Raw genomic sequence first — 25,530 nt, 5'->3', positions numbered from 1 at the left:
TGAGAGATTAATTTCGCAAATAAATCCATCACGAATCCACTTTGAACGGCGCATAGCGAAATAAGAGTAACTGCAGGCGAAAGAAGGAAGGAGAGATCGTTTGACTGGCCTGGTCACGTGCTACTTAGAATACATTATCCGAAGACTAATTACCGAACAGTGCTCGATACTAGATACTCTATTCTGTAAATGGTTCTTCGATAGTGGCGAGTAGAGAGACGGCTTATAGACGAATGAGGAGAAATGGGAAAGTAGACAGCAGTTAGGTTGCTGGTAAGACGATCCTATCATCGAGTAACGGAGTCCGGGTACAGAAATTTCGTGATCGTGACGCGGGCCGCTTGTGTCGTCATTGTCCCATCGTCGATCATGAACCACGGTTACACGGAGTCTGCGAACCTACCGCTGGTCCCGTTTGAACAGAAACAAATATTCAACGTGCAAAACCTCTCTGACGAAGAAGCTGGTTCCCCCGCTGGCGAAATGTTACGTGGAATTTCCATGTGTACGATGGAGCCTTCGTCTCTTATCATCGTACATACATCTTACCTACTCGTTGTATCACGAGTATGAATAATGCTTGTAACTTTAGATCTAGCGCTCTTTAAACGGAACAAGAATTATGCGAGGCCCTTTATTGAAGTACACTTCGTGCTTCCTTTACCTTACGTCTTATAATTCATTATATTTATCTTTGTCTCCTCATCATCTGCCTTATGCATTCTTGAATTTGGTTTGAAATTGTAGCTTCAATTGTAGAAAGATTTTTGTCGTTTTTATGGTATGTACTTTTCGTGCTTCTTTTCTTCTGTACGCTATAGTTCATTATATTTATCTTTGTTTCCTCATCGATGCTTCATGCGTTTCTGAACTTAGTTTAGAATCGTAGCGTTACGTAGGAAAGATCTTTTACTTCAAATCTTTGGAGAAATTTTTGTATTGACAAAGTGATAAATCTAGATTTCTTGAATTTTAAGTCTTATTACCCCTAAAGGTATCGACTATGATTTCTCACAGTACTTTTGAACAATGACAGAAGCAACGAGCGTAGAGACCAAAAAGCGTTAAGATCGTTCGATCGTAGCAGCGACACCGCTAGGAGACGACATTTTATTTGTGGATCATTGTTACAAGAAGCCACCGAATCAGGAAGTCATCAAGGCGTAACCATGTCAGTTGCATCCTTGAGGCGTCGAGACCACGCTGGCCGATTGGCCGATCTTAAACCGTTCGAATGCTTCTTCCTCTTGTTTTTTACTTTCCTTCTCCCGTTTCTTTGCTTTTTTCCTTGATCGCTTGAAAATACCGTGGAGGCAAGCACGCTTGACGCGACCGATTTTACGGTGCTCGCTCAAAGTGACGCAATTAGCCTGTAAATTCGTACGCGTTCGAGCTTCATCGACTGTCGAGATGCCATCGAATGAAAAGTAAAAGAATAAAATGGAAAGAAACAGGTAGAAATTAGAGAGAATGACAGACGGAGAGAAAGAGAGAGATGGGGACATAGGAAATAGGCGGAGAGAACAGATATGTTAAAAGGAGGAAAAATGTAGTTTGTAGACGTCAAACTGTCACAAGCAGTATATCTGCATGTCAACTGGAGAAGTCGAGAAGTTTGAGGTAAATGATCGCCAATGAGCGAGGCACTTCGAACCTTTTGCATGTTTATTGCTCGTCTCCTATTTGACTTCGCTTCACCCGCCGTCCCTGTAATCTCACCGTACTAACTTTTTACTCGTAGTCATCATCATTATGTGCGTGCCTCGAGATTTAATTTTTCTGATATCGTCCCGAGGCAAAAAACACGCGTAAGGCCGACGAAGATATTCCCTCCGTTTCATTTCGTTAATTACGAAACAACGATCGGCGCATGGTCAATTTCTGCCCTCGTTACGCAAAGATCGTCGATAATTGATTCTGTGCTTACGAAATAATCGTCCACTGAATCTACCCGCCTCCCTCTCAAATTATCATTTATCGACGAAGCTCCGTGATCGATTTATAATATGCGTAGTATGCATTTACATTTCCTTTCGATTACAATTCGATTCTAATCTCAGAGAAATAATACTATACTAAAGAATTATAACTATCTCGGCTGATGAAAATAAGTAGACGTTTTAATGGGTGGAAAGTATAATTTTAGAAAGTGTAAAAATGACCAAAAAGTATAAATAACGAAAATTGGTTAGGAAGTTTCTACAATTTTATGAGATTAAAAATACAGAACGCTTATAGAAATAGCCAAAAGAAGAATAAGCTGACTATAATAGCTCAGAGACAAGCAAGTTTTTAGAATTTGAAGAGATCAGAAATTAACAATAACGTACTCTCGAATAGAATTCTCGATTCGGAATGGAGAAATATTCCTGATCCGTGAACAAAGAATATCCCATTCCTTTCGGGGAGAGGGCAATGCTAATGGAAATAGATTGCCGTGAAATAGTATTTTTTTTTTTTTCTTTTTTTAGTCGAACTCGCTCCAGTTCGCTAACGTTGTTTTCGGACCCCCGTGTGAAAACTGATTGCGAATGAATAAAACGAGCGGATCATTCGTTTGTTCAATCCACCGATCTATTTTCTCGATGTTTTCGCAAGCACGAGCCATGCGTTTATCACAACTCGTAGGAAATTTATGTATTTCAGCGGGAACGATCGCGCGAAAGGAGGCTTCTTGAATAATTCTCCTCCTTACGAAATACCGAATTCACGGCCGCGTTTCCAGGAGAATTCGCGCGACACGGAACGGCAGGAAATTGGTTTTCATTGTTGTAAAAGTGCTCCACTCTTTTCAGCCGATTGTTCAAATTCAATTGTATATTCGTAGATCGTATTGGGACCAATGGAAACTTCCTGTATCCGGAGATATTATAAATTTCAAGATAGAAGAAAAAAAGGTGTAAGGCTTAGTAGTTAGTCATCAACTGTAAAGGTTATAAATGATGTAATAAATAGGAGCATTTCTTTTCTCTCAATGAATAGGTAATCATTATAGAAAATGCTAACAAGTAGTCAAAGGAATTCTTCACGGAATAACGCCGTTTTTCTGTTGTTGTACCTAACTCATTTACTATTTAATTAATGCTTACAGGTCGGCCAACCACGGACGCATAGTTTATATTAATTACACCCCGGAAGATTCAATTAGTGCATTTCTCATTACACTTACTTATAGCAGTATCCATTATTCATGAGAAACCGGCGCGGTGAAGCTACCTGACAATGCATGTGATCGTTACAGGCTATTGTTGTAACAACTTTTTTTTCGTTCATGACAGTCGATGAAAATGTATCCAGCGCAACACTCGACTAGTAAGATTGCCTCGTTAATGAAAACCTCTTTCGCGGTTCATTGTTAATGCTACCGGGAATTTTGCTTGTTACATCGAGCAATCGTTAACCCGTTAAGTGTTTAGCATCGTGTTCTTCGCCCTATCATTAATGAAATCCATGCTTTTTGATGTAAAGTGAAGTAACACTTAAAGTATGATCAGTATAGTAGATGAATTTTATGTAATCTGTTTTAACTTTTTCTTAAATAATCGGAGATCGTTTTAATAAATTCTCTCTAATTATTTTCTCGATATTATTGAGACTTATCGTAATATGTATATGATTTTATAAGATGGGCTAAGATTTCATATTTATTTTATAACCGTACTTAAACTATCTTGTCTTGTTTTTTAAAATATGAGCGGATTACAGAACATATTATTATGTTACTGTAGTCCGATATTGGAAGAGGAATAAATTCGTATTAGAATGGAAAGAAGAAGAAAGAATCTGATATGAGTTAGGAATTACTCCTTTTTTTTTTTTTTGTTGATAATGCCCTCATGAAGTTAATTTTAGTTTATACTGCTTCTGAATAAATCCACGACATAGAAAGTATTAAAATACAATAATTTCGATATAGATATCGATTATTTCATACATTGCTCATATATCACTGTTTATTGCTTCTTATTCAAATCATTAAATCATTAAAGAGAAAGCAGCATACGGTACTATGAAATGAATTATATGTACGGTATATAGGTATTTCGTTTTATGTTCCATTTATTATATCTACGATATCAAGGCAAGTTCTTCAGATATCAAGGCATTCTTCTCGTGAAAATTGAATTATATGGAACTATCGAAATTATTAAATTATCGAATTATCGAAATATCATTATATTAAAATTTATTGGATTCAAAGTAATAGCCATATGTAATATACACAATGAATATATGAAAGTAGCTTAAAAGATATGAAATGTAATTTATCATTTTCCTTTAAAGATTCTTCAGAAATTTAATTTACAACACTAAGCGAAATGAGGGAAAAAGAATCAAAAATATATTCACGTTGAATCATAATTGAAACAATCTTATGTCTAAATAAATGTAAGGGAAAGCGTATCAAATATTAAACAGTTCTATCTTGCGAAAGGGGAAATAAAACTTTATGCCTTGCTCCGTTTCTTTGTGTATACAGTGATAATGTTTTACTCTCACATAAACAATATTTCCTCCTAAGTTCCTCATGTTATTTTATTTATATGTATTTCCATTTCCGTGTAAATATAATTTATGATTTCGAAAAATATTCCTATTTCTCTTATGCGTTTCATATAAAATTATTCTAACGTCCTACTTTGCATTATCATATCATACGTTGACTTCACACTTTTCATATTATTCATCGTATGAATATTAATGACATCTTAATCTCCGCCTTCGAGCTAGGTAATGTGCACGTAATTTTCTAAACTCAGTTGAGAAATGTTACACGTAATACACACATCTTCGCACTAGTATAGTTAGGATGAACGTCGAAATGAATGGATTATAATATTGAATGCTGAATGTATGATTTATTTGATGTCGCTCACTTGGTAATTCTGGTTTATGCGATTTATGGCTTCCTGGCTTTTTGCAATTAAAGTACTGCAAAAAATATTCCTATGAATTGCCTTGAAATTGAGGTTGCAGTAAGAAATGACAAAAATGAGTTTAGGGATTCAGAGAAAGCTGATCCATATACGTATACATACAAGTGTTTCCATAATTTTAGAAGCTAAAATTTATTACTTGCTGTCTTTTATTATCATTTATTTTAATTATACCTTGAAAAACATGACTTTAATTCAAGTGTTTAAATATTCTTTACAAAGCCTCACGTTTTAACATTTTACTTTGTAAGTAGATGCATCTTTGATTACATTAACGACAACCGCCGCGACTTTTAAGCAAATTGTATTTTTAATAGATGTTACCAACCAACGGGGATCAAACTTTCCACTATAACTTTTAGCGAGAGTTAATCTGCCCTTCGGTTTAATCAAATTCAAGAAGTTTTAAAGTTTGATCCGTATTTACATCGGTTGCCTGGTAAATTTGCTTCAATTCTAGTCTCCTCGATGACGATATAATCTAATACTTGGTCGCGCGAAGCAACGAATTTCAGCTGTTGAGCACTCGATTTTTTTTCCCTTTTGTCGAGATATTTTAGAGCGTTTCAGCTTCAGTTCCATCCGTTCGAGAGCAGTCGTGAAAATAATATTCTCTCCGCTCTTTTTTTTCCACGTCGACTTTCTCTCTCTCTCTCTCTCTCTCTCTCTCTGATGTTTTCTTTTGCTTTTTGAAACTGTGCACAACGCGCAATCGACGCGCGAATTGACGGCGTAGCGCAGAAATTCGCGCTGCCGGTTTTTTTCACACGAAAAACTCGTTCAAACGGGACGAAAAAGAGCAGGGAGCGAGAGAGAGGGAAGGAGGGAGAGAGAGAGAAAAAGGAAGAGGCAGTAAAAATGAGCGACTACACACAGTGAAACTTTAACACGTAATCCGAGCGACGCTCTTCCGTGGAATGGCTTAAAACTGTCTTCGGTTCGACGCCTCGCGACGAAGGAGTAGGTCGAGGAGTGCTTGACAAATCTCCTTCGCCTGGCTCTCGATTTTTCGCTCGAACGTTTTGTAGAAAAATCAACTGTGCCGCGGAGTGCGAACGTTGCTTCGTACTTTACAAGAATTTAAATAAGATCGAGGGGAATCGAAGACAGATAGCACGTAAGGTGATTTTCAATCGACGTGGCTCAATCAAATTCTTTAACCTGGGGGATTCTACAGAGACGAAGTGTCTTCCCGGCTATATATATTCCAGGCAATACCATTCCGTGGTTGTCAAGTGTTCAAACGTACAAATATCACCGAGAGCACACGGAATTTAACACATTTTGCGTCACATTTACCACCTGCAAAATTTTGTTCCGATATTTCCCCTGGCGGAACTTTTTGTATTTCGATTTAAAATTATAATTTTGGGGAAACTGGTGTAACTGAGAAAGTATTCGATGCTCTGATAAATTTTGCCAAATGGAATTTTACTTTAACTTTGATTTAACTTCACATTAATTCAATATCTTGGTATATTTACATTTAACAATAATTGCATTTTCATTATTTTAATTGTCAATTCACTTGGATTATTTATAACGTTAGTTCATAAATTTTATAATCAAAAATGATTTTTCTACGGCCATTGAAGTTAGATCTTATTTCTCATGCTACGAAAGGAAAGTAATAGTTTTTAAAAATAATTAAGAAGTCAAAGCAAAGAAAAATAGTCAAGTAACATTTCCTTATAGTGTCAAGTTAATTAAAGCAAATTAATTAAAAAGAAAGAAAAAAATAGATAATTTACACGAAGTAAAATACGAAAAAATATAATGGAAAAAGGAAGGTAAATATTTTTTTTAAGTGTACTACAATTTGCGTATAATTCTTTTCTTTACTATTTTTAAGCAATTGGCCGAAAATATCTTGTAATCTAAATCCGTAAAAATAAGACAAATTTTCCCTCAAGAGAAAATGTGCTTAATGTTCATCGAGTCAACGATATTTTGGAAAATGGGCATGCTTTCCGATGTTAGCCAGGGGCTCAAAAGCTTGTGGATTTTTCAGCGCGTACAAAATCGATACGTGGGATATTGCGATTCTATCGACAAACATGGATTACGCGATACCTGGACGTATAATCCGCGAAATGGACGATTAATAACGACCGAATATATATGTACGTTTGAAAAATGAAATACGAATCAGAAAATTCTATCAAACGAATAACATGATTAAATTGCAGATTTGCTAAGCATTTAGGCATAAATTCTTCCGATTTGCAATCCTACCATTTTTTTTTAATTCCACCACTGGACGAAAATTTGTTAATTCCTTCAATATTTCATGAATTCATACGATTTATACATTCAAAATACTCATTCGTAATATTCATACGATTATATGCATAATTAGTAATTATATAACTGGTAAGATAATTGAGAACCATTAGTCTTATTAAATATCATTTCAATCACGTTTATATACAATGCCGTTTCTCTAATGAATTTAATAAACCAAATTTTTATACATTTTATACGTTATACGTTAAACGCGAATTCTTTCAACTTGTTTCCGGTAAAAGCTAAAAAATTCCACTCAGTAACGACTAATTAGAGGATTCTCAATTTCAGAATTGAGAAAAAATATTCCATCGTAACGATCCATTATTTCTAATTGGTCTTTACATTTCAAACTTCAATATTAAAATTTATAATACGATATTACAGCAACAGTACAACTACGCAACTTCTTACTTGAACCATCGCTCTTACGACGTTTTCCGATAAGCCAATTATAAATAAACGTTTCTCTTTCTTCTTGTCCCATTTCCCCAAGTTGTATTACATACAACTTTTCCATGATTGTATAAAACAGATGAAACAAAGCTGACCTTCACAAATTAAAGGCCAACGGAATTTCGATAATACGAAACATGGTAGACACATTCCTTGCTTCTTTACAATTAACTAAAAATGTTCTATAGAAACGAAGTAAAGTCGACATTTATAAAAATTAAAGATAAATCGTATTTTGATGTAACGAAATTTTACATTTAAAATGCATTCTTAATCTCTTTACGATCAACTGAAAAGCTGCAATACGAACGAAACAAAGATAATCTTCGCAAAGATTAGAGACAAACGAGATTTCAATAACATATAATTTTACATCTGACGTGTTGCTAAGCTCTACACCATTAACTAAAAAAATTAGCTACAAAGCCCTGTATAAATAGGAAAGAAACGAGGGTACCGTTCACGAAAATTGAAGGTAAATGGAGGTTCGATGATATAAGAGCAATTGTACGAGCGTATTCATAGGCTGACCTCAATCTTGGTCCGACCTACCTCAGCGCATACTTTCTTCACAATCGAACAAGCAAATAGCCGTCAACCGTCCGAATATCGTCTGGAAACCCGTTACGTCCTCAGAGAGGCGGCTCACGTCCCGCATAAAAGCGGCGATGGCTGGCTCGTACGAAAAGACACACGTCTATTTTATCCATCGTCTCTAGGCATTTAATCATTCTGCGGTACGCTTCCACGCTTCGTGGAATTCCCTTATTCGTCCAGGAACATACATATATGTAGGATCGGCGGATGCGTGGCACCGTTCAACGTCGACGAATCGGGAAAAAGACTGATCGTTCTGGCTCTACGCTATACGCTTTAGTCTTTTGACCCATGGTACGTTTGCAGTCTTACAGGATATCGCGCGTTGATCGAGTTTCACGACACGGAACATCCACGCGAGGCGATACGATAACGATTCAATCTTACCTGGATTGCTGTCGGCGTTCGAGCTGAACAGAACGCACAGACCCGTCTCGTAGTTGACCGCCTGGCAGGAATCGTTCGCTTGACAGGTCTCCAAGCAATCGGTGAGCATCAGAGTTCCCGGTATGGACTCGAGCATGTTCGTGGGTGCGGTGAACACGTACCCAGTCACCAGCTCGAAGCCCACCATTTCTGGGTCACACTCGTCGGAACCGGCAGATGGACCGGTGTAATCTGGCCCAGAAAGTCCCGATGGGACCGCAGAAGGAACTGGCTGCTGGTCAGCCGCGTGCGTCGACTCCGCGGCTGCCACGCGACCCAACCTCGCGATAGCCTGCAGCACCAACAACGCCGTGATGAGTCTTGTCATCGTGACGCTCCACCTGTTTCGCAATCTTTAACTGTAAACAGAAAAAACACACGATTACTTCATCGATCCAATTCCTTTCGCAGAAGATACCTGTTTTTCTTTGCTTTTTTGTCGTTTCAGCCATTCACAGGCTGCACTGATCAACTCGTCAAATTAAAAGAGGTAGAGAAAGACAATGATAGAATGCTCATTTAGATACACAAAAATCATGTTCTCCTTGAGAATGAGACGTTGGTCGCATACACATATGTAATGAAGTCGAGGAATTGATAGGAAGCGGTGTTGATCGGTGTGACTTCTGAGGTGCTCATTTATAAGTCGTTAATGCATCGATCGTTGTCGGAAGGATAAAAAGTTACGATTATGTATTACTACGTAAGGTAGAGTATTTTAGACAATTTAGTAGTTCTTATGTTAATTTATGATTACGATTATGGCCACGATTATAGATTCCTATATAATCTGGTGCATTTTATATAATTTAGTAGTCCTGGTATTAATTTATAACTTTTTAAATCATCTTTAAAGTGGATTTTATATTGAATTTCTATTTATAGGAAGAATATATTTGATATTGGAGGAGAAAATTAATTATCTAGTTTATTCTTAAGCTAGTAAGTACTGAGTTATTGGTGTTTAAATATAAACTAGTCTTTAAAATAGAATCTGGTATGAGGTTAGAGACCATTATTGGAATCTATAAGAATCTCAATTTGTCTCGACACTTTGCATCCGTTTTTCAACTTGTTCAACCTGTTTTCCAAGCACTCTATAGAAATCTTGTAACGTAAAATTAACGACAATTCTTTCTCATCGCGTTGTTATATGTTTTATTTGCATACTAACAAGATTAAAATGGCGAAATAGATGCTGTATAGTCTATGATTTGAAAACAGGAAGTTGTTGAACACTTCTATTTTTATCAATTGGCGGTAATCAGCAGGTGTTTGTTACGTGAAAGTGATCTTTTCTGTCATACCAATTTTGAAATTTTGTTACCATGAAAGATTCACACGATCTTTAAGGTTTCCTAAGTGACAGATATTCATATTTTTCATTTTGATATAAATATATATAATTTTATATATAGAACAGTATTATTTATTTTTGGTATATACGTAACCTTTTTTAATATAAAACGATATTATTTATCTCAATTTAAAAAATTGTATTATATACGATCGAATGTTTAAACCAATAACTTATACGTCCATTTTAATCTATTTTAAGTAACATAAAATCAAAAATGTAAGACTCCTCGCGTATTTCAAACTTTACGAATGCTTCTGGATTCGCGAGTTTCACTGAAGATGTACGAAGTTCAGTCAAGCAATTCTTTTCTTCCGTACACATTCCCATCTTTACATCACAGAAATTGAAGATCAACGGTACAAATTGTTTCTCCAGCAATATTTGTATCTCTCGAAGCTGTGTCGTTCATATGGCTATCCCTCTTTCTATCAAAACACGTAGCTTCAACCGCGGGAAAAAGGTACGTAAATAACGGCGTGTTTTTACGCACCTCTGTTGCAATCGCGTTGTTTTTTGTCATGCGAAACTAAATAACAATTAGTTTGGTTTCGACATCGCCGACCAAACGCGTGCGTCCGCGAGATTGGCGCGCGCGCGCGTGCGTGGCTCAACGAAACGGACGAAAAAGCTTAAGTGGCAAAAAGTTGCGAAAATTCCGATCGCACCCGTAGAACGAACGGCCACGTTCAAATACAACGAACCATTCGTGCACAATATTTTGCCCCGACACGTTGAAATAATTACACCGATGCACTTGCTCGATACACCGAAACGCTTCCATTCGCGGTGATTCGTGGGTTGCACATACCTGTCGAGATTATCGATAACGCTTCCGCGTCTCGATATCGAATTCGAAGCAGTCGGCAAAAGGCCAAACGGCGTTTCTTGTATTTCGCTTCTTTCCTTTGGAATACCACAAGGACGTTTTTCACGAGGATGAAATCGATGCAAGAAACATCGACGACGACGAAGGCGGTGGAGAAGAATGATTGGTTGTTCCCGGGGGTCACAATAGGAGAACGCGCGCTGGTGAATGCACCAAAAAATCGAACGAAATCACAGAAATTCGTCCAACGTTTAAGATTAATTTATCGAGATCGAGCCGCGCGCGTTACCACCTCGTAAGAAATTAAACGACGGTTTGCAATGATAATACGGACCTCGCGAGCACCGCGCTGCAGGGTATAACGACGTCGACCGGCTGGCTCTTAGGCACTGGGTACACCTGGCTGAGCCGCGGCGCACGACTCTTCCTCGACCGAACAGGAGAAGGGGGAGGGGGCACTGGGACCGCTGCCGACTAAGGAGGACAGAACGGTACGCACAATTCGATCGTAGGCTTCGACACCATTGAAAACAAGCCAACCTCTTTCTCTCCTTCCCTTTCTCGCGTGTCCATTGCCTCCACCCGAATTCTTCCCCCATTCCGCTATTTCCTCGTATTCTTATCGGGATCGCGACTCTAACTCTCTTCTCCCCCCTCGACCCCGGTCGACGTACCGATAGACCTCGATTTCGTTCACGTAGGTATTTCCAGGCGATCGGGTGAAATTCTATTCTTAGTCGGAAAGCAACGGTTTTTCGGGACCTGGCTCTGACGTAACTCGTAGCCTCTGGACACCCATGAAATTTATTTCGTTGCACCTTCGAATTTCAATATTGTAAACTGTGAAAATACCCCCCGAACAAGTTACAATAATTCGCCGTCTAATGCAATGTAAGGGTTCATTTTGTACACGCGAATGCACTTTGCTTTGGCGACACTCTCGCGAACCAGTGATTGCGAATGACATTAATGAGCAACAGAATCCGGTAGGATTAGTACGAGGACAACCAGGGGTACCAGTCGTGAGAACGCTACATGAACGTGGACAATTGTGAATGTGGAAAATTTATTGAAATGTCTACCGGTGTTTTACATGAAACGTTGCACGCATAGCTTCACCGAGTACTCTGAATTACCGTGTAAAGTAATTATGTAATTTTGTTATACGGTGTATTTTGTACACAACGATTCTTCGCATCCTGAATTAACACGTTAACGGCCATTGACGTAGTATTACGGTTTTTTTCAAGATCAACGTCTGACTAATGATGGCTACGAGGAGAGGAAAATTTCTTTTATTTATTTCGATTAATAAAACGATAGGTGATTTAAGATTTCCATGAAACACGAAATACGTACGATTTTACTATGAAAACTATATTGAAAACTAGGTAGGTATATCAAACTATGTAACAGGGAACGTACTAACGGGAAAGATAATTAAATCGCGCAATGTCCAATTAAGTGTATAATGGATATTATAAGACTGTGGACAGATATGCGAAAGGATTCTTTATTCGAATCAATTGGAGCAAAAAGTGGATCATAATATGTGATTAGCCGACAGCTAACCCAGAATTTGCGTACCGAATTAATGATAATTATGACGACGAGTGTACACACGGCGGCGCCGCGGCGAGAACGGATGAAGAATGTAGGAAGATGCAGAAGAAAGGTGGGGAACAGGAAAAGCAGGAGATCCCAAAGAGAGCAAAATCGGGTGCACGTGTGAACAGTGCGACCTAAGCGGGCGTCGCGTCGGTGTCCCTCTGTACGTACACTCGGTCGATTCACGCGGTGCTTAGAGGCTGTTCGACGTGGAAGAAGCGAAACGAACATCGAGCCGGTGAGAAAGAGTGGAAAGAGAATGAACGCGCAAACGATGGAAAGAGAGACGCGTAGCACTCGTACCAGGTGCCTATACCATCGCGTCACCATGCTGGAATAACGGTGCCTGGATGTCTCATCGGGTTCAATCGCAATCGACAATCTTCCGCCGCGGAATTTCGCAAGGAAACGACCGTTTTGTCGTCTTCGTTGTCTTCGTCGATTTACGAGCGGCCGCTATTCGTCCGCCCTTGAGTACCGATCGACCCAATGGCCCCCTGGCCGTATCGTTTCATCCGCTGATGCGTGTCTTGCGGACTCGTTTCTAATAAAGCCACGCCGCACGTTCCGGCCATCCCATTTAATTGCTCTCTTTTACGTAACATGTTTGGTTTATGCCTTTCGATCGTTATATTTACCGAGGTTTCATCCCTCCAGTTGACAATCGATCAAAACGATGAAATTCTGATCGCTCGACATTAATATTCAATAAAATTCGTATACATCTCCGTTTATTTGCATTTTGAAACAAATAATAATAGACATAGGTAGGTTTATCGTCGTTTATCGTATATTCGTGATTAACGATGATTTCTCAACTTAATGTAAAGGTTATCGATGAGGCTATGTAGTTGATAAGTAATTACAGATTTCTAAGTATTTAACTTCAATCACAAATATCCAATAAAGGTGCGAACGTTACGCGTTTGAAAGAATAATACCGAAAATAGGTACTTTATCATCGTAGACTTCATTTGTAAACATTTTAAATTCTGGTTAACGTTGGAGTAATTAGTCGTATAACTAAGTTTACAAAATAGATAGTTAGACATAACCCCTAATTATGAATCGTAAATTCCATATTGGTCTGTATATGGTACTATTAATATAATTAATGTGTAACTAAACCGTAATTCGAACAGCTTCATCGTGGTTTGTTTATTCATATATTTAGATAAACTAGTCTAACCAGAAGCTGAACTTGTAAAACGAGTCGAACGAGGACGTTAGATTGCATTGATTTAATGTTATATTAAAATTTTAAATATTATAGAAAGTGAATGGTATAAGATTCCTGTCTGAAAACGTTTGTCAAACCGGTAATATTATGGGGTCGTTGGTTTTCGAATACTAGATGAGAATAAAAAATTGAAAATAAAATAATACACTTTTCATAGTTCTTTACCTTTTCTTAGTTATTCTCTATTAATTCCTTATTCTAGTTTTATAAAACTTTAACACTAACTACATTGTTTCAACTCGCAGAAAAACACATCTACTTATGGGATGAGCTAATATCATAGTTCCTTTTGCATTTTATTGAGAATTTTAGGCCAGTGAGGAACATAAGAAACGTATTTAGATTTTGTAGTTTCACCTGCCCCTTATACGATACGTTATTTCTCAAGTTATGAATTTCAGTTGCCACTAGATTTCTTCGTAATGCGATATGTTTCCGCATTACTGCTAGTTACTTGAAGTTTCTCTTATGCGATCCAATATCAGTCGAGTAAATAAGATACCGTAATAATACTTGACTATGTAAAGAGGTTAGGAGCGTACAAAGCAGTAGTCCAATTGATATTCGCGCCAGTCGCTAATACGATCGGATTATTTTAGTGACCACAAAACAGACTGTATCGACCAATATGTACTGTGATACCTTGAACTAACTGAATTGAATAGACGACAGTAATTCCGGATGGAAATTGTACTGTTACATTCTCGTAATGACTTTAGAGTGAGCCAATTAAAAATCTTTCCCACCTACTACATGTCGATTTTTTTCTGTGATTCTATACATGTATTTCGAGTTATCCAGGAAGAAAATTGTTTGAAAAGAAGTTATGAATGTATAGTTAAAAATTATATTAAGTAGACATCTTTTTAATATTGTACATTTAGTATTTTTGTATTATCGTGCTTAAAGACTTTCGTTGATATATTCTCACATATATAGGAAGGTCTTTTAATTTTTTAAATCTTTTAGTGTAACTATTTTAACGTTATAAATGACAACAAACAATTAAACGATATTAAATGATAAAAAAGAACAAAATTCCCCAGTAACTTTACAATGTTTGTCTCTATCTTATAAAAGTTACAATATTTAAATGTATATATATATATATATTGTCATTGATTTATTTTTACGACGAGTATCGGCAGATGAAAATATCCTTCCACGAAATCCCACCAATATACTAAATTCCTAAAATTCCTTCCTTAATATCTCTTTTAGCAAAAGTTATTCCTGTATTAATTGGCTCGACAATAATTACTTTGTTAACTTATGTTTCAACTAGAAAGTAAGTAAATTACTTACGATTCCTCTGTCTGTTATGTAATTCAATGGCATGGAAATGTAAGAATCATTGGAATATCGAACGTGTATCACGTTACACGCTTATCAACGCGGCATCATAAAATCCACGTTGAAAAGCAGATTAGCAGTAATACTTAAGCTCGTTGGGGATCATTGTTCGTTACGTTGAATTATGTTATGTAACTTAATTCGGCCGCTTTTAATTCATTAGTTCGCGTGATTTAATTTACTGTCGACCATGCAGCGTAACCGTGATTCCAAACAAGCGAACGTGCAACAAACGAAACGTACGAATCACTGGTGCGAACGTTTAACGGGCACGCGACTTATCGCATAACGGCGTAAGGCCGTTCTCGATACTGGTTCTCGGTCAAGCGGATTCTCAAAGTTATGCAGAAGGTTATAAGAGTGTACTCGAATATCTTGTCCGCGATATACGCTCTTCGGCTCTCTGATCTCTCGAAATTTATGGATGTTACCCGCGTCGTAAAGAAAGTCTTCCATGCTGATTTAATTCGTACCACTTTATCCGTGTGAAAGGGAGAAAGAGACGTGAGCACTCTCTCTCTCTCTTTCTTTCTCTCTCGCCCTCTTTATTGCTCTAAGTCGACGTTAAATTGCTAAACGTTATCATCCAATCCCGTCTACGAGATGCCGAGAAACAAAGTTAACTCGTGACTCTTCTTTGCCGATCCCTTCTGAAACTTTTATTCTCGTTTAACAACGTTCTTGCGACCACTTGTTCTCGTGAATCCGTCCTCCTTTCACGAACTTACGGGTCGCAAGGTCAATTTAACCGCGCCGCCGTTGTCCTCGAAAAATATGACGCGTTACGATTGTAAAACTCCTTCGACTGTGTATAACTTTTAGAATACGAAAAAAGGTATTGCGCGTTTTATGATATTTAGGAAAATTTGGAGGTGACCGAGTGGATGACCTAGAAAACTTTGGTCGAACGTCATTCAGTAAAGTTATTAGCATTCATTGTTGTTATTAGTATAATGGTTTTACTAAAATAGTTATGTATCTCAAAAACTACCAATTTTAGAATATCTGCAAACTTTTGGCACTAGAAGGGAACTATTTAACTTTTTCCTTTTTAATAGCAAGCAATTCTATTCGTGTAAAGCGCCCGGATACTCTGGAGCGGTAGCGTAAGTAGATACGTCCATTGTTGATCAGCCACGTATACAGTCCATGTATAATACATAGGAAGTTAATTCTGCCAACGACGGCAAGTACTCCATGAAAACCGATTATCATAGTCATTCAGAATTCTAAATATATAACCATTTTACATCAAGTACATCATCATCCTACAAAAGCACGGTACAGATTATTCTAATCCACTTGGTTTTTTCTAAATATATAAAATAGTTAGTTTCTCTAGGAATATTCGTTATCGTATCGATTGCATACCAATCGAACGGGATAATGTCTTCCTCTTCTTCTAAACGTCACAGGTATCGTACGTATAGGGTGTAACACGGTCAGAAGACGAAGGTATAGCTCGTTACGTAATTATTCGATGCTCGGTATCATGACGTGGACGTGGTCTAGAAGTGGTCGTTTTAAAACGATAGCAAAGGCCTTTAAGCAGCGGCATCGGCACACCACCGGTTTCCAGGTTGCTGCTGGTGATCGGCGATCGCAGCGGAATCGAGCAGAGCCTCCGTTAATGGTACGTTCCGTGCGGGTTCGACACGCTGTGCGTCGACCAGGAAAATGCGAGGAGTCGGATAACCAGGAAACTGGTTTATGCGTGGTTACGCTCCGCGCCTCTAAGTGGCTACCCACTACCATCTATAGATGCTACACGTTCACGGATACTGTTAGAGAGAGACACTTAGGAGGGGATTGGCTGGAACGAAATAAAGCTGGACTGCGGCCATTAGATGGAACAGTGGCGAACGATAGGGACAGAGAAAAGAAGCGGTTACCTTGGCGTTGCACGTAGTCCCGCGATCACGAACGCGTCAAGGTGGTGGGATGATTGAGCCGAAGGATGAAGTTCAAGGAAAATAGTGTATAGAATTTCGAGAAGAGGCTATTTGCTTGTACACGATCCCCGTGTATTTCGCAATCAGCCGTCCTGACTGCTGATGGATTTGGTGGAAGAAGGATGAGCGGACGGGGATACGATGGATAAAGCGTACCAAAGTAATGTGGTAATTAAACTTTGGTCGTATTACATCGAGTCATCCCCTTACCCTACAGTGTGCTTCTCTTGTCCCTAGCACGATCCCTCACGCGTCCTCCACCACGAGAGTGTCATGGCGAGATTGATAGTGGTCCAACATCGTAGCTTCACCCTAGCCTCCTTTACTCTCGAGTAGAAGAAGACGAAGAAGAAGAACCACCTTACTCTGTAGGCCTCTTTCGTTGTCCTACTCAAGCTATATGGCCTGTCGTAGCTTTTCTGGTTTTACTGTCTCTCGAAGAATCAGTGGCTGTTATCGCGACGGTACAGGAGAGGTGGCGTGTTGCGACTCGTGCGTTTAATCGCGATAAAAGATCTTGTCACGGGCCACGGAACGGCATTACGATCCGTAAGCTCGAGTCTCTATCGGCCGCGAGAACGGTTTATTTGCATAAAGGTTAGACACCGCGTACCTACTGCTACTGCCTTCTCATAACTTCTTTATTTTTCGCCTCGTCCACTTCTCTCTACCGTACTCTTTGTCTCTTTTTCGACGAGTCGCTGGTAGGCGACTCTTTCGATCCGATATGTGGATCATGTATTCGCCATCGTTGGATAAGTTTTCTTTGATGCTGCCATTCGATGTGTCTATGGCGCTCACCTGTGTGAGTACTGAGTGCTTCTGAACGGACAGAGACGCGTTCGTTAGTTTGTGTAACTGTACGAACGTGTAACACGTTGCCAGTCTATATATGGATCGCTACCCTTCTGCATTATCGAATGTTTGATTCAAATGATGGAGTTTTATCGTAATGATGTGACGTGTTGCTCGGAAAAATTGTGACGTTATCTTTTAACGAGGCTCCGCCACTAGTGAATACTATTTTAGTATGTTGAAGCATGCTGTTTCTTACACACACACATATATATATAATATACGCGTAATATACGCGTAATGTACGCATATTATATACTATCGTTCAAGGGCTTAGGATCATCCCCAATATTGTTGATTTTTTTTTCATATCTAAAATATTTATATCTCCTCGTCGTTAAACGAATGACCCTAAACTTTTTAATAATAACTCGTCATTGGAAAGCTCAATTTATTGGATATTAATATAAAATTTCTTTATTTAAGAAGTTATTCTTCTAAATATATTATTTCATTTTTGTTGTAAATAAATCATACCATATTTGCCAAAACTAACTTTTCTTTGTATCTTTCAGTTCTACGATTATAGAAATTTCTTGTTAAGAGGATGACTCGGTTAACAGGTTAAAGAGCCACAACATATGTGCGCAATGATTTACGAAAGACTGGTGCAGGTTAAAGTGCCAACGGTTCATCAGAACGACTAAAAACCATAATGTGCGATCTTCTATAACTTAGGAACACGACTTATGTTCGATACGGCACAAATACAGAAACGATAAGAAAAGTGGTATGAAAAACGAGCAGAGGAAGGTGTTCGCACAAGGTCGTGAGACACTTGCGTGTCTAGTGAGTTAACCGCGTATAATGGGACTACCGTTCTCTGATTGTCATTACCGTTGCTTTCCGCGTTCATCAGCTTCGTGCTTGCACAACACCGCGTGGGTTTACCACGCTAGCCACTAGCTTGCTCCAGGAAAGCGTTGATCACGGGATAAAGCCTCTGTAGTAGAAACAATATAGCCCAAGTCCTTTTATGCGATTGCACTCGTTTCTTCGTCTTAAAATTCCTTCCTGTTCACCCACGACGTTTCAAACGGTTATTCCACCGTCCCGTTTCGCGAAATCACAGTAAGAACATAATTAAAGGATATAGCGTGGAATAAAACCACACAGTGTACGAAGAAATGAACGACAGGAAGACGAGGGCGACAATTAAGTCACCTTGCGTACAATCGATAACCTGCTGGAAGCCTGCCGGATCGTCGAACGTAAATCTCGTCGAGAAAGACGACGACAACCACCACCACCACTATCAATACCCTATCCTACAACTAGGGACACTTTCTCGATCGTGCAGAACCTACGTTCCCTACGCTCGATTTACCACTCAGTCACTACTTCCATCCTTTAGTTAAGCAGTGGTTGCTCGGAGTCTTCGGAGAGAATCGACCCCCTGCCGCCTATGTCTGCCACGTTCGTCTCTTTGGAAACTTTTCCCTGACTCGTGTTGCTGAGACGAGAGTAACAGTTGCGGTTCTAGTAGAACCTTATTGCTTTAAGATCCGTGTACCGTTAAAGGGAGGGTTTCTTAACTCAACGACTTTGGATTACTTGTAGATTGTTTGTTGCACTCGCCGATTCTTTTAATTAAAAGTTTTAGGCTACCAGATGACAAATGTTATGTATGTGTGGGTTAGCTAATTTAGCTAAGTTTCTCTTTTCTTCTTTCTTTAAGTAAATGAAGATGTGATGATGAATTATTACAAAGATTTATGCGAAACATTATATGTGAGATTCGAAATTATTTAATAACATTGGTTAATTTATTCGGTTGGTGTTTGGTGCTTTTCTTATATTTATGGATTGAGATAAATAAATGAAGATATTTTATATTTATGATAAAAGAAGTAGTCGCTCCAGGAATTGCGAAATAACGATGTAGTGCCAATCAGTATTTTACAGAACAGATTTCTTTGATGTTAGTTTCGCAACGTCGATGAAGTTTATAAACTCTGTTATAGTATTTTAGATTTTACACATGATAGTACAAAACTCATGTTGATCAACTCCAATACTTGCATAAATTAAAATGCAAAGAATAATTACAAAGTTATTTATTAAATATATAACTCATCAAATAAATTTAAAAACAAATGTTTTATTACTTATATACCGGGTACTTCGTGAAACATGAAATTGGTAACTGGTTCATATGCAAAAATGATTGCTGCATAAGAATTTTAAATGATGCAATTAGGTCATAAATTATTCTACGATTTGTGCTGTATTCGAAAACAACTTTTAGCTCCCAAATAGAAACAATATTCCATAAGCGCATTAATGACTACTGCCATTTTGACGATGAAATTGCAAATTGCATCTTCTATGACGTTTTGACATTGATGCTTACATACTAATACAGATATATAATAGTGGATTTTATAATATGTAATATAAGTACTATTATAAATTCGAAAACAATAATTTATCTCATTTGCATGTTAATATTGGTGACGCATTCCCTCTTTTATTAAACTACTTGAGGATATTTGTAGGCTATTAAAAACACGACTACATACATACATACAGGTATGTGTGTATACGTATAACACAAATAACTGGATGCAACGTTTGGTGTACACAGATTTCTGAATATTTATTAAAAATTATTATGGGTAGTTAATAACAGTGATTTCCAACTTATTAATGCATGGTATCAAATCTTGTCCATATGCATATCACACACAGCGATGCAAATTACAAAACGAATGAAAAAAAGAAAAACGTAGCTCGACGAAAATCTGCGCGAACAGAAAATGACATGGACGTAAATAACGGATTAACCGTAGATCTTTTATAATACTATTAGTTATAACTGAGGTTCGTTTTAATAACCGGCATCAATCACATCGCGATCCCACAAAAATCCGCAGGAGTCGAGCGTAATTCTAGACGTATCCTGGTTGAACAAATAATACGTGACACGCGTTGCGTAGCTATACGTCAAATTGGCGCACAGTTAATGATTGAATAATAATGCATCCGTACTGTGAAAAGCTCTATTAGCGGTGTTAATATATTATAGTGTATGCCGTAGAATCTATTTGATCCTACAACATTCATACATATGTCCGACCTAATGGAAAATTGTTGGCTTTAATACCCACGGAGATAGTACGTGCGTATCTGACTCACAGATTTCACATAGAAATAGTTTCTGTAGTTAGATAGAGTTAGAAATTTGTGAGGGAATTGAGAGTGTTGATAGATGATATGCGCTGGTGCTATAGCATTATGTACTTTGATTCAGGTCATTGGAATAGCTGAATAATAATCTGCGATTTTGTGAAATAAATTATTATCGAAATAAATTCAATCTTTATTCTTTTATCGTTATATAATTTCGACAAAATTATCGATCTTTTTGTTGTTTCTAAAAAAATGTAATAACTTTGAACATTCGAAAGGGAAATAAGTAATTAAAAAATGCATGAATAGATAATTTTAAATAACTAAAACAAAATACTGTAACTGCAAAAATATTAAAAAATGATTTTATCGTCATACATCATTACCATTTTTCTTCCTCCATCTTTAAAAGTTTGTCAGCTGATTTGACGAAATTAAAATTAAACCACACCTGAACTATCGTCATTTAAATTAATTGTCGCAATTAATTATTCGAATCATCCTAGAATATTTTACGCGAAACGTTTCATTGTTATACACTTTTAGCGGGAAACGACGATGAAATTATTATCTCTTCCATTTGATCATTGCGATTGCGCGTCAGTGGCAAATATTCCAGAAGAGACAAGTACGTTCGAACGTGCCCGAGAACTGAATAATTTATTAATTCTCCTTTTTCCTTCCGTAACTCTCCGTCGACCCACTCAATTTTACTCGATAAGCACGAACAGAATCTCTCGTCCTTAGACACGGGGGAAGTACACTCCGCACTTGGCTCTTTTGCCAACGGGGGCGTGCAATCTTGCTTTTTCCTCTCTCGCAGCTTTCGCTTCGCGAGAAAGAACATTGACGAAGCAGCTATTTGCCATATAAATATCTCCGTGTAATTTTGCGTGATGATAGTCGTCTCGACGATGTCACGCGGAAGTAAATCTGGCCGTGTTTGCTCATCTGCATAAACCGCAAACAGTAATTTTGCTCCCTTCCAAATAAATTTCTAGAAGCCTCGTAGTGCAGAGCTTTCTTTTCCTCCCGACTTTTAATGGGCGTTTAAGTTTTATCTCCTTGACACTCTTTCGAAATTGTACCTTGTTTGTCAGTGCATCTTCTCGTGTTCAAATATTAATATATAATAAAATGTTATTTGCATTTGATACTTCGTATAAACAATCCGATAATGTTTTACAATGAATGTTAATTTAAGAATATGATTTTCTGTGTGTATCTGTTCTGAAAGGTTTAAAATGTTTGAAACGATATTTCGAAAAAATGTAAAGATATTGTACAATACGTTTAGTATTATATACGAATTAGTATTTCGTTAAACAATATTATATTTCTTTTGATAAACTTTTGCAATCAACGTTTAATCGATAACTTTTACTATAACGACGAAATGATGGTAGATATAATTGGCTGACTATCAACTGATCTTAGCATTTGAATACAGATATTTATCTGTCCAATGAAGTCCCTATGTACTTTGAATTGCTTAATTCGATAAGTGTACGTTCGATGAAACTGAAGACAGTATTTTTCAAAAATAAGTAACAAATGATTCTCCTATATGTAATAAATCAACTATCTAAAACGCTATAATCTTCTCGAACCTATTCTAAATAAGGGAAAAGATATTTGATAAGAATGTTTGTAGAGTATCTCAGGAAAATATGGAACTTCCAGGAAAATGCAATTACTCGTTATGCTAGAGCTCGGAATGCAGCCTGGAAATCTACAGTTTACTGTCGTTTTCCGTAGCGTTGTTACTTCCTATTTCTGTGAACATACCTCGAAGCTCTATCCAAACTGGGTAGACCTCCACGAAATCGTAGATCTTCGTTCACGCTGAAATTCCCACGGGTGTGCCCATTATCGTTTACGATAATTGAAGGTTGGAAAGAAATAAGAATTCCTACCATTCTTCGTTCTTATCGCGCTCCACTTTCGCGAAACTAGTTAAATCGTTGGTATGATCTTGTGTATCATATCCACAAATGGCAAATATTTCTACTTTCCCTACGAAGTAAAGTAATTTACGTATTACTGGTAATTCCGTGATACAGAAGTTATATTACTTTGATACATTTCTTTCATAAAATAAATTGTACTAAAGAAAGAAAGAAAAGTAAGAGCAAATGGAACTATCGCTATTTGAAATAATGAAAATCATTGTGATGTATGCATTTTCTATAGCTTTATATGTTAATTTAAAATGCATAAGAGCTCAACAGTACTTGCGCGATTAAAAAGATCTGAAATCCAAAACTGTTCAATGTTAATAATAAATAATCAAAAGCTTGGAGGCAATCCGTTAGTCGGCACGATATTATATCCATAATAATTTAAGCGTACTATATGCACGAAGATTTTAAAGAATCCACTTTGGTGCAATCGCGACAACGGCGCGTCGACGATTCGTGTCTAAGGTGCAGACCGTGCGATAGCTAATCGAAGAATTCGCGATAATCCAATTTATGTAGACGGTCCGATTAACCGAACAAGATAGAGCACGAAAGGATTGAGGTAAGAATCGGGTGGAGACGGGATTGTTGGGCACTCAAGGTAACGTTACGGTATTCGAAGCACGTGTACACGGGCGCTTTAGCACCGCGACGATGGAGAGACATTTTTATCGTGTTCGCTATCTCCTGCTATATATACGCGACGGCTTTTGCCGTAATCTCTTATCATAATTCAAATTTCATCAGCGGGAAATAAGAAGATCACGCGTGTAATTCCGATACGGTGCAACCGTGGTTCAGATAAGTGAAACACAGACCCGGGGCGATCGTCGATCTTCTTTGCGTGCGCAGATACATCTATGGTATGTTCGGCTCTCCCTTTCTTCGTGGCCAAGCAGAACGAACGATCCCTTCCCGCACGAACAGATTCGCTGACGGTGATTAAAGCTCTACGATCGATCGTCTATCATCGTCTCTCTGGCCCCGTCAATTCGACTGGTATGCGGACACGATCGGTTCTATCGTTGTCGCGGGGTTAAACGTTTCCCAGGGACGTACGTTGCCTCTTTAGAACGTTCGTTCGTTCGCCTATTCGTCTTTCTCCTCTTAGTCGATTTCTCGTTCGTTAAGGAAGAAAAAGAAAAGGAAACAGTGTCTGTCGTTAGCCGAGTCATAACGATCAGTCAACGAGACACAAGCGGGGATTACTCATCGTTGGGTACACGGTAGCCTCGGTGAATGCGTGCGGGTACCCTTCATTAGCGACAGTCCCGCTGTAAGAGCGGCTAATTACGTTCGCGTATAAGGCAATGGCGTTACGCACAATATATTTGCGGCAGCTAATCGGCGCTACGTGAAATTTTTCGCCAACAGAAAACGACCGTCATTAGAATGTCAGAGTTGCAGGATCGCGTTGCCAACGTTTTCTCGGTCTTTCTAGACATCGGTCTATAACATTGCAGTTTGTTTTCGCGTGATTCTACTACCACGATAAGTTTATGTAAATGTTATTAATCAAATCTCTGAGAAGCCAGATCGATCAACTTTATTTTTTAGCAATTTCTTAATTTCATTATATATGTACACAATTGATAATCCATTCTGAGGAATATTCTAATTTTATGAGGAATTATTTTATTCTAATATTGTGAGGAATTGTTTTCACTGTTAAATGATGGTAAATTCCAAGGTAAATTTTAGAAACAGTATCTGTAATATTGTTACTTTTCTTTCCGTTTGAAAAACGCAACTATTTGTTCAGATAGGTTTCAGTAATGTCGCAAAAAATATAACGATTTACCAATCTTTCCCAACATTACTTTGAAACGTATTGTCTCATTAGTCTCAAAGCGAGTAGTGGTAATCGTGCAATCGCGCAAAAAGATTCTAACGACAATAGTACGTCGTTCGATTTTACGAAGCATTCTTAAATATAGGCCAGTGTACCGCTTAACGTTGCAAGGTTTCGGAACCTATCGATTGAGGGAACCGAGGGTGATCTTTCATTACAGCCGCGTTTTAAAGATTTCGCCAAGGAAATTGATTCGCAACGCACGGACGTAGAAGACAGGAAGAAGTTACTAGATCGTATTTATGATAATAGTAAACAAGGCAGCCGTCCCCTTTGCCCGTTACTTTCCGCTCGAGAACCTGTAGATGTATCACGCGAAACCGCCATTGAAGTTTATATTAAAGGACTCCGAATGAAATCACATGCTAGAAGCGGCCGCTTTACATGCACATAAATATGTAAATTCCTAATAATACAGGATATTGGAAAAACTAGTTAGGCGGTCAGTAATCGTTAAAACTAAACGAGAGAGGGCCTTGGCGTTGTTTCTATCAGCACCGCTTCATAATGCGTAGGTATAGATAAGAAAAGAAAAAGAAAAGGAAAAGAAAGAGAGACTGTTGAAGATTTTTCAAGCGTATAATAAAAGTTATACTACTCGCGTGAGCGAACTAACTGGAATCGATTCTTCACGGTAAAACAAGTCGAAAGCGCGCGATAAAACTTTACTGCGTGGACGTTTGTCTTCT

General features: G+C 38.0%; 2 protein-coding genes across 4 annotated transcripts in view; one reads left to right on the top strand and one right to left on the bottom strand.

The window, feature by feature from the left end:
* Positions 1-11,471, bottom strand: part of LOC100645878 — a 97,823-nt gene extending 86,352 nt beyond the window's left edge. Inside the window, exons 1-2 of the mRNA XM_003397578.4 lie at positions 10,871-11,471; positions 8,664-9,061 (exon numbers count right to left, since the gene is read on the bottom strand). Coding sequence (XP_003397626.1) covers positions 8,664-9,030 — 367 coding nt within the window. The 5' untranslated portion in view covers positions 9,031-9,061; positions 10,871-11,471. The remainder of the gene's footprint in view (positions 1-8,663; positions 9,062-10,870) is intronic.
* Positions 1-25,530, top strand: part of LOC100645758 (autophagy-related protein 16-1) — a 601,658-nt gene that overhangs the window by 359,556 nt on the left and 216,572 nt on the right. The window lies entirely within an intron of this gene.

This window comes from Bombus terrestris, chromosome 9, assembly GCF_910591885.1.
Source record: "Bombus terrestris chromosome 9, iyBomTerr1.2, whole genome shotgun sequence".
In the NCBI taxonomy this organism is placed as follows: domain Eukaryota; kingdom Metazoa; phylum Arthropoda; class Insecta; order Hymenoptera; family Apidae; genus Bombus; species Bombus terrestris.
This window is presented reverse-complemented; position numbering and strand designations above follow the sequence as displayed.